The sequence below is a fragment of the Pezoporus occidentalis genome, unplaced genomic scaffold, assembly GCF_034315485.1.
Source record: "Pezoporus occidentalis ecotype Australia unplaced genomic scaffold, CSIRO_AGI_Poc_V1 ctg54, whole genome shotgun sequence".
NCBI lineage: Eukaryota > Metazoa > Chordata > Aves > Psittaciformes > Psittacidae > Pezoporus > Pezoporus occidentalis.
Window position 1 is genome coordinate 5,788,638 of NW_026915877.1, and position 12,664 is coordinate 5,801,301.

At 37.9% G+C, this 12,664-nt stretch overlaps 1 protein-coding gene across 7 annotated transcripts in view; it reads left to right on the plus strand.

Moving 5' to 3' along the window:
* The window catches only part of TANC1 (tetratricopeptide repeat, ankyrin repeat and coiled-coil containing 1), an 84,770-nt gene that overhangs the window by 29,830 nt on the left and 42,276 nt on the right, over window positions 1-12,664 (plus strand). For 5 of the 7 annotated variants that reach the window (XM_062637862.1, XM_062637859.1, XM_062637857.1 and 2 more), the window contains exon 3: window positions 6,230-6,433. In XM_062637862.1, coding sequence (XP_062493846.1) covers window positions 6,230-6,433 — 204 coding nt within the window. Of the gene's footprint in view, window positions 1-6,229; window positions 6,434-8,701; window positions 8,950-12,664 lie in introns of those variants that run through there. The other 2 variants (XM_062637858.1, XM_062637865.1) reach the window with 2 other exon arrangements.

Genomic DNA, 12,664 nt, shown 5'->3' on the forward strand with positions numbered 1-12,664 from the left:
GTTGCAGAGTTCTGTCTGCAGTTCCCTCTAAATTCTGTTGAAAAATAGGATGGAACTTAGAAAAAAACATTTTTAAAATATCGAAACCACTGTGTTTTGTAATCCTTCAGCAGTTTCTTACTACGTAGACATAGTGATGCCTCATGCTGCAAAGTGCTTTATGACTTTCCTCATGCCATATAACTAACTTCTGTTTCTCCACTCATGATTTCCTTCTGAACTTTTTTATAAAGTCTTACCTTTGTTCTGCTTCGAATAAAGACTGTCAGGAGTAACGTGTGGGCATATTTGCATGTTGGATGTTTCTGTCTGCAGATACAGGCATCTGCCTGTAGATGGGAACAGTTTGCTCCTTGGGCTGTTCTTCACAACTCTGCAATTTATGCAGAGGTACCATGGAGTGCTTGGTGTAAAGAAAACAGGTGCCTCATGTTATGCTGTTAACAAAATTATCAGCAGTAGGTACTGTTGTTAGTCTTTTGCACACTCCCTATGTCAATGTTATTTAATTCCCTCTCAACTTGCACCATAATGTCTGCTCTAAAACAGCAGAGGAATTATACCTCTTAAGCTCACCTTTTCAGCATTTGATGGCAGAGATTCTCCACAGAGCGTTATGGGAGTTTGTGGTAGCTGTGTATGCAGAAGTTATCATAGAACTGCAGCACTGTGGTGACCCCGGATTGTGTCTGCTCAGCTTCTGAGAGTCTTCAGAGATGGGGGCTGTACAGCCTCCCTGAACAACCTTTTCCACTGCTTTGCCGCTCTCACAAGTTTTAACAGCACACCAGATACACAGATACACAAAGGCTAATAAATACAGTCATTCTCCATTCTGACAGAAGTGTCAGGGCAGTTTGCAGACAGAATATGGGCGTGTATATGTAGACTGAGCCAGCCGCCAGGTTTAATGCTGGTTGTGTTCTCTGTGGAGAATCTGATATATTTCTTGTCTTCACTGTGTATTGATCTCTGAGGAGTGTCAACAAAAGCCAGCAGTGGCCTTGGTTGACACACAGCCATAGACCAGTCCCATTAACATTCTCTCTTCCCAAGGAGAATGAGCAGTGGCTATAGCAGTATGTATAGCAGTGTTATACAAGTGCAAAGTTTGCAGCTGTTACATGGCAAAGTTTGTATACTGCTGCTTTGCTTTAAGGTTCATGCCAGAGTAATCTGGTCGGAGCTGGGCTGTTACAGTCAAGTTCACATTAGTTTGGGAGGTGGTGTCAGTAAACTTCACCCCAGGGTGCTTGCAAGGAGGCTGTTTCAGCAATAGGATCCTGTAGTGTTAACAGTTAACCTTTTTTTTCCTTTTCTTTTCTTCAAACATCTTAAGCAGAACTGCAGAATTTTAAGATTTCCTCTGCTGTAGCACAATTTTATGTCGGATACATTTTTTTAAGTGGCTTGAGAGTCTTTTGCTTCACTTTAGTAGAGAGTTTAAGGAGAAAAAGACACAATTGGATATACCAGAAATCCATACTGAGAGAAGTCTGTAGAATGCTGTCTGTTCTGCAGTCACTGTCAATATTCAGACTGAAGGAGTCTGCGTTTTCATTGGTCTAGCTTTTGCTAAACCTTTGTTTGGAAGATTGCGGTCCTATTCCTTCATATTCAAATAATCCAAATTCCTAATCTGGACCAAGCTCCAGTTTACATGTATTTTGGTAGTTAGCATTCTTCTGATTTCTAAGCAATGTATACTGAATGAAGAATTAGATGGGATTTATTATGTTTAATACTGCCATATCCACTGTAAAGGTTTTCATTTTAGTTATCCTCTCTATTCAGTAGAAGGATTAGCTTAATCTTACACTTCAAGTTCTCTTTTAGGATATTAGGCTCTACAAAATCATTACTTTAGTCAGCCATCCTTGTATCTTTTTGTCTCTTAAGGGAGATAAAAAAAAAGTAGTTTGTTAATCAGATTATGCCTTTCAGTTACATCCCTAGGTGCAACTAAACTGGGATTTGATTTCCATTCTCAAAGCTTTTTGTGTGTGGTTTTTGAAGCTATTAAGTTGTTTCCGTGGTTACTTTGACCACTGGATAAGAACTCTGGTGTTGATTGATGCTTATGAAGAGTTTTTTGTCCAAAGGCTGCTTGGCACTGGAAAATGTACAGCTTGGAGATTTTAAAAATAAGAAAGTGGGATTTCACAGGACCTGTCCTTATGTTTTAGTTTGATGTTATTAAAAAACTTGTGAGAGGTCATTTTCCTCCTGTTCCAGAGCTGATATTTGTCTGGTTTATGTTGGGATAGAGACTAAGAAATGTCATGTAAGTTTAAAGTATATTTCTGGTAGCTAAAATATTAGAAATTACTAAACTTTAAGTTAGTAACAAATAATTTTGGTTCTCTGTGTGCATCAGTGTGTGGCATCTGGCTATAGTCAGTCATTGTAACAAGTTGCATTTTGACAGCTATTACTCATGCATTTTCCTAGTATTGTTTCCCTAATACCAAGTGGAAAGGATAATGTACCTTGTGGATGCCACAAGCTTGTTGATTTTGTGTCTGTCTTATCATGTGTAGATACATGTGTAGATACAAGTATCTTACAGCAAAATTCCCGTAAATTGAAGAAAATGCATGAATTTGCTCATCAGCCCAATTATACAAAATAGAAAATGCAGGATTAAATATAAGATTAAATATACAGGATAGACTCAGAGACTTAGGAAGGAATTGTTTAAGCATATAAAAATGAAGCTTGCCATCCTACATTACCACATGTGTAATTTAACTATAGCCAGCCATAAATAACATCATTTTTATGGATATAGAACTTCCCTTCATGTATAGTGCAAGAATGATAAATTTTGTAGGTCCATTTAGAGAGCCCATAGGACAAAGAGATAGAGGTCATCTGTCTCTATTAGGTTTTGTCTTGTCACTCTCACTGTAGTATGGACTCCTAGCATATTATGAAATTGCTTATGTCTGAGGCAGGTGCTTTAATATTCAGTTGAACTGGTTTGTCTCTGTGGGAATGTGGTACCTGGCAGTCTTAAGTTGGCATGAAACAGCTGTGACTCCCATCCTACACAGTGAATAAAGGTGAGCCTCATCCTAGCATTAGCTGGAAACGGTGTATTTCCAAATCTTCTTCCCAGTTCTGCCTTCCTACATACTTATTTCTTGGTGGCCTTCCCTCACATCTTTATGTCTTCCTCCATTTTGGGGCACTTCTGTAAGGGAGAAACCCCGGGGGGGAGGGGGGGGGGGGCGGAGAATATCCCTGATTACTCTGAACGGAAGAGAGGAAAGAAAGCAAGCAGCTGTCCTGCTGACCATGTCACCAGCTGCTCTCCATGGACCTGGAGACTTCTTCAGCTGGGAGCAGCTTTTAGTTACCAGCAACCGTTTTATTCTCAGTGAACAGCCCCTTGCCATGTAAAGTTTAGCATCCCAGTGCCACAGGCTTCCATTTGCCATTTGTTACTTTGTTACTTAATGAGTCCTTCTTGGATCATGGAGGTCTTGGGGAGTTGCTTTCCTTGGAGAAGATCTGGTTTGTGCCTATGGCTGGGACAGTATTGAAGGGTTGTGGTGTTTTTTCCCCTTCTACTCCTGCTGTTTCTGTTTTCTGAGGTCGCAAATGTGGGGTTGGTGTGTTAGCTAGTGTCGCATTTAGTTAACAGCTTTTTAGAAACTCAGCTGTGCAGTTTCTACTTTCTTGGAATGATTTGTGTCTAACAGCTGTCTGCTATTCCATAGTGTTCTCACCATTTTTCATGTGTAACAAGCTTTTTTCTGCTTCAGTAGAACACATGACTGTTTAAACATGTTCATATGCAATAGAGAAGGATAAATTAAAATGAATCCAGAATTCAAAAGCCTACTAAGAAGACAATGAATTAAACATTGCTTGTTTGTGTCCTAGTAAAAGGAAAAATAGAAATGAGGGAATTGTAGGGGGAGTTACTAATCCTGAAGGTGGAGGAGGTGATTTTTGTTTGTTGTTCTCTTGTCTCTTGCACCCCCTCACTAACATTCCAGCTGGAATACTTACACAATTTCCAGATTCCAACCTTGGCAATGTATCTATTAAGAAACTCTAACAAGAATACTAGTTTTCTAACTGTAGTTTGCTGTGTTACTGTGCTGCTTCCTGGCTTTATGCTTACATTCAAAGGAAAAAAAATGGAGTGTCTGTGTGATTTTGAACAGTTTACAAAGCAAACCCACGTGTACTATGTTGAATAGTAAATAATAATACACTGAATGTTAAACCTGTGTTTGAGAACAGCTACCGTGAAAGTTTAATTTGTAAAAGAACATTTATAGCCTCTGCATTTCCACTGAAAGTGAATGGGAACTCAGTAATTTAGATATCTTGGTGTTTCAAAAAAATCTCATCTATGTGATTATAGTGTTTAAAATAATTAGTCTTTTTCTTCTGCACAGTACTGCAGTACAAAAGACTGTACTTTTATTTAAGAATGGTGTGTTAAAGCTAGCTTGCTAAAATACTGATTTTTCTTAAACCAATAGTTACACTCCTATAATAATTGCAATGGACTTCAAAAAAAGAAGATAAAGTTCTAGTTACTTAGTTTTTGATTTTCATCTTGACTTCATGAAACTGGAGTTGCTTCCTTAAAATCATTATCTATTACTATGAATTTTGTTTGAACAAACCAGAGAGGAGAGGAGGACTTCTGGAAGGTGGTGGTTTAGTTTGTTTCAGTGGAATAAGAAAGTAAGTTTTATGGTTACAAAATGTTAAAGAGAGGTTTGAATTTAGCATAGTGTTCTTCAAGACCATTTGTCATATGTAGCCCTCCCATGTGGTTCTTTTGAGTAAACAAGTATGGCTAAGAAAAATCCCAAGTAATCTTAAATACACGGACCTTTGGAAATAGAGAAGTAGACCTATCATTCAAGCATGCTTGGTTTTCTTACCTTCCATGCATACCTCTAAAAGAAAGAGAGCTGTAGTTAAATAGACAAAAATATTTTTACTCTTCTCTGGAGGTTAGGTTTGGGTTTGTTTGTTTTTCCTTCTGACATACTGTGGAAGTTCACTGTATGCAGTTAGTGCTCCCAGTACTCATATCTGGTAGGAGAACAGCTGTTAAAAATTGAGGTCAACAGTTGAACAACAATAAAATGAACATGAGATATGTCTTGTAGAGTCATATTTATCTGAAGTGTTTCCTTAGTGTAAGAAAATGGACCTGGTATGAGGGATTCATATCTGAAAAGATAGTGCTTCTCCTTTGTTTGTCCGTCCTTCTAGTTGTACTTCATGTACTGGTGTGTAACCATGCTAGTTGTTGCACATGGACTTGTCTAAAAAATGTTCTGGCATTCTCTTTCCTTTTGCATCAGTCTTGTTTTGCTGTATTTTACTTTTCGTCATACTGGTTCAACAGTAGTTCATGTAAATAATTGAGCAATACCCTAATTTAGGTATTAAACCAGGCTGTATTTAATTGTTAACCTTTGTATTTCAGCTGTGTTTCTGTCCTCTGACTAGGAAAACTCGTCACTTTCAACTTGTATTTCTGCTTTGAACCATTACTGTGAGCAATATATTTCTCTGTTTTTTGAAAACATATTCTTGATTTGGCTGAACTTGCATTTTCTGCACCATCAAGAAATTTCTGTTTTGAGCGTATTTCCCTGTTTTGATGTACCACTTAGTACATTGTGAACCAATAGCTTTTATTTTCCTCAGATAAAAAAAAAATGTTGCTGTCAAATTGCACATAACTGGATCCTCAGTTTAAAAAAAAAAAAAAACAAAAACCACAGAAAAATAAAGCTTAGGCTGGCCATATATGAGTGTGCCTTTTAGTGATCTACCTTTTAATTGTGTATAAGGGATAACCCAGCTAAATTGCTCCTTTAACAAGTTAAATTATTTTCAGGTGGTCTTGACTTTCAGCTATCACAGTGATCCTAAAATAAATTTTCAGCTGTAGAAATACTTTTATCTTATTAGGAAACTTGGTTTTACCTCTAAGGATGAAATCTGAAAAGTACTTACTTTGTTGAAAGTGAGGTTTTACTTCCAGCTTGCTGCCTCTATTACAGTAAAACAAAAGCTTGCATACTTTTTCTGGATTCTGCAGTGGAGGGTGCACAGTAAGATGAGTCATGCTGAATTGTTGCTGGCAAATACGTTTTCCTGTGTTAAATACTTGTATTTCAATGCAACTGCCTGTTTTTTATTTTGGTATATCACATAATGGATGACAAAAATTTATTTTTAGCAGGTGACTCCAGCCCAGAGAATGCCTTGCAGGTTATAGCAACATCTGGCCACAATGCAGATTTTCCCATTGGCAATCAGCCAGTCTCCGAGGACACTTATAGAATGAACTTGGCTAAAGGAGTCTCAATGTCACTGCCATCTTCACCTCTGCTGCCACGCCAGTCCTATTTGATGCAGTCAAGATCAAACAAAAAATCTCCAGGTAAAATGAAGCTGATGAGCAACTAACACCACCTTCATGGCACTTAAACTCAGGTTTACAATTTATACATAAGTAACATGGTAAAATCACGTTAATCTTTTGCAACAGGACCAAGAGTAGTGGATGCTTTTTGCGTGTTCCCAGGGATTTGGTGATCAAATAGAATGTATTATTTCATATGGCAAAGAATTATTCTAAGTGGTATCATGAATACCTGAATTGAAATGTATGAATATGTTTAAAACTGGTCATTTACGATTAGTACAGAAGCTAGGTAGAAGACAACTGCAAAAACCTTTGTGCATATATTAATGACTGTAAGAGTGTTGTTTGTGGCTTATGCAGTACATTTATTTGATTCATATCTGCAAACATAAATGTATTAATAGGTAAGTTGCTGCTGAAGTTGTGACAAGAAACTTGTTAATTTTCAGTAGTTGGGTCCTTAGTAATGACTGCATACTTATGTGTGAGCTTTGCTAAATAAGGTGCTCCATCTGGTTCCCTTTTATCAGCATTGTGCACATATATATCATTCCAACACACTAGCATCGCTTGGGTTCATCCAGGTCAGAGCTTGAGTGTCAGGTGAAATTGTCCATATTCCTATTACTTATGGAGACACTCAACAGTTTTGGGTTCTTTGTTGTAAAGTTTATAAGCTCTAGGAACAAAAAGTGTTGAATGTTGGTTTTTGTCAGCATTGAGAAATGTCTTGGTTAATGACCCATTTGACATAAAATTAAAGAAAAATGGTGCACAAAGAATTGCCACAGGATAGTAAATGCAATTTGTAACAAGTATTCTTGGTTTAAGTTGCCTGTCAATATTTTTTTTCTCTCAAAGATCAAAAATAATAATCTCACTTCACGCTTAAGTAATTTGGGGTTGATTTTGACAGTTCATGTACAAATTTTGAGCCACTGAATGATACTTTGTTATTTCTCTCTTACTGCAACTGACTGTCATCCTAAGCAATTTTAAAAGGTAGGATGAAGCCCTTATAATGGGGAAGGAAAGGGGATTTTGCCAGATATTTAAGAGGTCAGGATCTAACTCTCAGTTTCATTACTGTTGGGAAAACTTAACTGCATTCTAGGTACATTTGAGTACATGAGGTATAACCTTCCCACTCTATGATTTAGTTTAGTGACATACATTTTTAAAAGTAGAGTGTAGGTTGCTGTTTCTCTTGGAAACATTATCTGCTATTTCTTTGACTTTCAACAAACTATACCTGGTAGAAGATCAGTTAATATAAATTACCTGTCTAGCATCTGGAGTGGGAGTAATAAAAAGAGTGTATATTAATGTACTGATTTCAAAGCAGTCTGGTTAAGTGGCTTACAAATGGCAAGTTAAAGATTTTTCAGGAGATGATTGCACAGGAGGTGAACACAGGATTCTGAATTTAAGATGTGGTAATGAAGTCACCTGACTAGTGATAGAATAAAATTCTAATTTTAGTCCTCTCAGTTAAGAGGTGAAGACAAAGAAACTACTTAAAGATGTATTTTTCAGTATAAATCATACCATTAAGATTTTTTCAAGTCTTTGAAACTCTGTAATTGAGCAGAGGACGTGCTGTGGGAAGCTTGGTGTTTTCTGTCCATTTAGATTAAGAGGATTTGTCCCATCATAGGCATATTTGTTCTACGAATAATGTAATTATCAGATCTCAGATTTGGACTCATCTTGCTGAGAAGATCGCTTGGGTACCTCACTCATGAGGGAGTTAGATTTATCTGTTCAGAACAGGTTTGGAAATCGCTGGTCCAGGGAACCCCTGGGCAAACACAGGACTTGCTGGTTTTGGTGGCTCTCCGAAACTGCTATCCTGATCTCTGGCACACCACATTCCATTTCCTTCCTGTCATCTGCCACCCCTCATGGTAGGGGTTCAGGCCTGAGACCAAGCTGATGAGTATTCATATACTAGGAGACCACTATGTTAGCGGTGTTAGCTGCTTTATTGTTCCTATTGCAGTGGAGAGGCATGGTGACTCATGTACGCAACTGAGAGGGTGTCTTTGCTGCTGTGTGTGTGTGGTCATAGCTGCTTTTTGCCCATCATCTGAAAGTAGGTCAGCCACTAGAACCTCCTAACGCATAGGCAGGAAAAACCACCAGAGAGCAAGCAAATTTCTTCACTGGAACATGGAAAGCTGCACCATCCGTTTGCACAATCTGCTATGGGTGACATTATGCTTCAGTTATTTGCATAGGAGGAGCTTTTTCTTTGTGAGAAGAGCTTGGAAGAGTACCAGTGTTTCTGGCCCTGGTTCAGTCTTCAACTCTAACTATAAAAGGAGGGAAGAGAGAAACTATATCTTAAATTACTAAGGAGCCTAAAATTATTGGCAGAACTAAAGTGACTGGTTCATTTGGAGTCAGAAGCTTCCTTAATGAAATAGTTCATTGAGGAGGAGGTGGATAAAAGCAGAAACAAACAGCAAGGAAAAAGTTGTCAGCAGGACAGCTCTGGGAAGGGAAGCAGTAAATTAAAAACTGTCAGAGTAAGTTGAATTTCTTATAAACCTAGAAGGAGCATTGCTTGGACTGGTAATCTTACAGGTATGCAACAAAACCAATATTTATGTTCTTAAAGGGGTAATAATTGATTATACACGGATTTATAATGGAGATTAAAAAAAAGTTGGTTGTTGGAGTTTAAGGCGTGAATGAAAGATGCTGCTGCCCTTGGAGCAATGTTTACTGACTTAAATTATTGATACCATCATGCTTGAACAGAGAAGGAGGCAGCTTTCCTTTTAAAGACACCACTGAATGCACAAGAGGACTGCTGGAAGACTCTTCTATAAATGTGCAGTAGTTTTTAGTTTTTAAATTAAACTGTAATTAAAACTTTTTATTAATAAACAAGGTAATCAACATACCTGGTACTTGAGACTAGACTAAGTAAGAGAACTGGTTTCACCTAAGCCTTCAGCTTTGTGCATTGATCTTGAGAATGGGGGGAAGCAGTTCCTCTTGCATGCAGTAAGCTGCCCAAGTGGAAGGTCCATCTGCATGTGGGTTGGGCAATCTGTCAGTGCAGACACAGAGTCAAATATTTAATGCAGATGGGAAGGAAAGCTATGTTCAAAGCACAAGTTACAGTAATTTCTTGGAAAGTCAGCTCTTCTGCAATAAAAAAAAAAAAACATTAAAAATCAGGAAAGCAATAGGTCATAAACAACAACAACAAAGTGTCATTATAGAATTGTATATATTTATAATTCATCTACACCAGGAAGATACTGGGGTAGCTCTGGTGATACCAATTTGAAAAACATACTTTAAAGCTAGAGAAGGGCTGCAGGAGTGACTAAAGGTGTAGAATGGCTCTAAAATCATTTCAGTAGATTCAGTTGGTATACTTCTGCTTGGGAGAAAGACAATTTTAGGGAAAAGGAGACAGTATGATTACTGTTTCCTGCAGTTCTGGGTTAACTTGTGGATGGCGCAGATTGTTAAAAGAAGGCAGGGATAAATTCTTGGAAAGAAAATCCATCTAGCACTGTTAAATAGAAAGTGACCACTTATGACTTGGGAAATGATAAGCCACTTAACACAAGTCACAGAAAGTGGACCAAGGAAGTATGTTTTTCCCTAACTTAGATTTTTCTCTGGCTTTTGCTGCTGATGAAACACTGTTCCAGATGAACCTTTTATCAGATCTGATTCAGTCATTTTACACTTTCAGAAGAGAGCTTCCATTGTGCAGATACAGTTCATCTTTAAATGGGTCCTTTTTCATCCATGGAATAATTCATGTCTCCTTTTCTAGGTTGGTGTATGAAAATAAACTTACTATGAATTTTTGTAGTTATTGTGATGTTGTGCACCAGATTTGCAAGTACTGTAGGTCGCTTCCACAGTAGTTTGTGGGGAAGAAAATTCAGTACAGGGTCTCCTCCACAGCTTAAGCTGTGAGGGTTAAAAATCCGTCCTGAAGATATTTCCATTCTGATCTATTCCCACATGACTGATACGTGTTGCTCTGGTTCTTCTGGAATGGTTGCTTTTTGTTCAGCTTTGACATATGTAATTATACTTGTGCCTACAAATGACTGATTTGGACTATTGTCACCTTAAATAATGTGATTTTTGTTTCAAAGGAATGTATTTTTAGCTGCTTTCACCAGGGCCAATGCCCCATGTATTTGTTATGAAATAGCATTGAAAGAGCACCCTCTGGTGATAGTTGGTAACTAAGCTATGTTTTAGTTTAAAAAATATAATCATCCTACAGTCTTTAGGTAGAAATATAAACCTGTGTTCATGTATGACTTACATTCCCTGCCCAGTATTTCTTAACTAAGAAATAAGGTTATCACCCTATTCCCATATTGCACTTTTAGAGGGAGATCTGAAAGAACAGATAGGTCCCATGAGGAAAAGCATCTGTACTCCTGTAGAACCAGGTTGTACTTGGGGCAGAAGGTACAGGCTGTGGTGTAGCAGGCAGCGCTTCTCTAGGCCAGCTGCAGTGTGACAGGGCAGCATGTTGCCTCAGGGAGCCTGAGGCCAAAAAGGGGAGAATTGCAAGTTGACTTTAAAAGCAGACCTCTGCCTTGAAGTACTTATGAAAATGAACAAGAAATAATGTAGTTTTTAGAGGCTTTATGTACCATCAGAGGCTGCTGCCAGAAGGATGAATGGGACACTTGGTATGATTGCAAGTGTCATAGCCTAAATATACTGTGGTTTTTAATAAACAAAGTATGAGATGTCTTGGAGAACTTTGGCATGCCCTTGAATTTTGAGTCAAGCAGAAGGATTCTGTTTGAAGACAAGAGAACTACCTTATTGAGGGTGATGTGGTATAGTTAGCTTAGCACGCGTCCTGCAGTCTCTCTTCAGTGCACCCGTAATGGGGTTGACTTTGTTAGGGAGGGAGATTGCAGACAGGAAAAGGAGCAAAAGTTAAAAGCCTGAAGTGCAGCCCTAAGTTACATATTAGCAGCAAGGAGGAGGGAAGCCAGCCTATTGAAGTTGTTCGCAGTGTGCAAGTTGCACACCACATACTAAGAAGAACTGGCGAGCTAGTTATGTTTTATCCAGCTGCTGCAAGTACTTTCAGAGGAGGGAGAGAGGCAAGTCCTTCTCTTGTTACTAGCGGGAGGGAGAAAGTGAGACCTGAAGAGCTGCCATGGCAGAGTAGTGCTTAGCAAAGCAGCAGCACAGTGAGCCAGTTACCCACTAGGTCTGAGGCTCAGTTTGTGCCTGTTCTGTTGTTTGTTGTTTTGAGGTGTTTCAGTCATTTTTTCCCTGATTCCAGTACATTATATCCTATTTTATTTAAAACTCTTCTTTTGTTATTGAGGATGTATTTTTGTTGTCATTGTTTAACAGAACATTCACCTCCTTTGTTTTGAAAACTGTACCTTTGGTTATATTTGTGTATTTAACTTAAGGAAAGGTGCCAGCTCTATCCTTCATTGTTTTCTTGAAATATCACTGTAAAACTAATTAGAAGGCATCATTTGTCAAATGCTGCAGTAACATGTGTGGATGCAGTTAACTCCTGTATACTAAAAGAGTTAGTAGCTGTACAGGTGCACTGAGGCGTGGTCATGATTGACAAATGTAGGCTTCAGAAATAGTGTGGAGATAGTGAAATATTACTTTTACAGTTATTTGGGAATATACCAAATATAGCCTTCTACTTTTATCTGATAGAACTCTTTTGTGTCCTGAAACTTACACGTCTACTTGATAAGTTTGTGAACTTTTGTCTTTTGTGTATATATATATATATATATGTATATATATATTTTTTTACTGAAAAAGTTTATATTTTTAAAATCAGCTTTTCAGTCTGGCACTTCATTCACAGTATTATAGTTCCTACATAAAAGAATATTTTTTTTGCTCCTTTCTTTTAAAGACTGCATGATTTCTCCATGAAATAGTATCTGATGTGTCATTCTGTAAGCTTAAGGGATTTAAACACTATGGACTGTAATTTTAAAGCCCTTTTTCTGTAAGTTTGAGTTTATGTAAAACCAGTGTAAGCTACATTATGAATGTTAAATGCTTCCATCAAAAACATTGCTATTAAAAGGTTCCTTTAAGATTATAGCAGGCAAAACTCATGATGAAGCATTGGTTAAAAATGGGCATAAGCCTGTGAAATCACAGTGTGGGCTTATGAGCCATTAGGACACAGTTTTCATTAACATTCGTTTTGTGCTGACTCAGTGATTCTCTAACCAGGTATCAGTA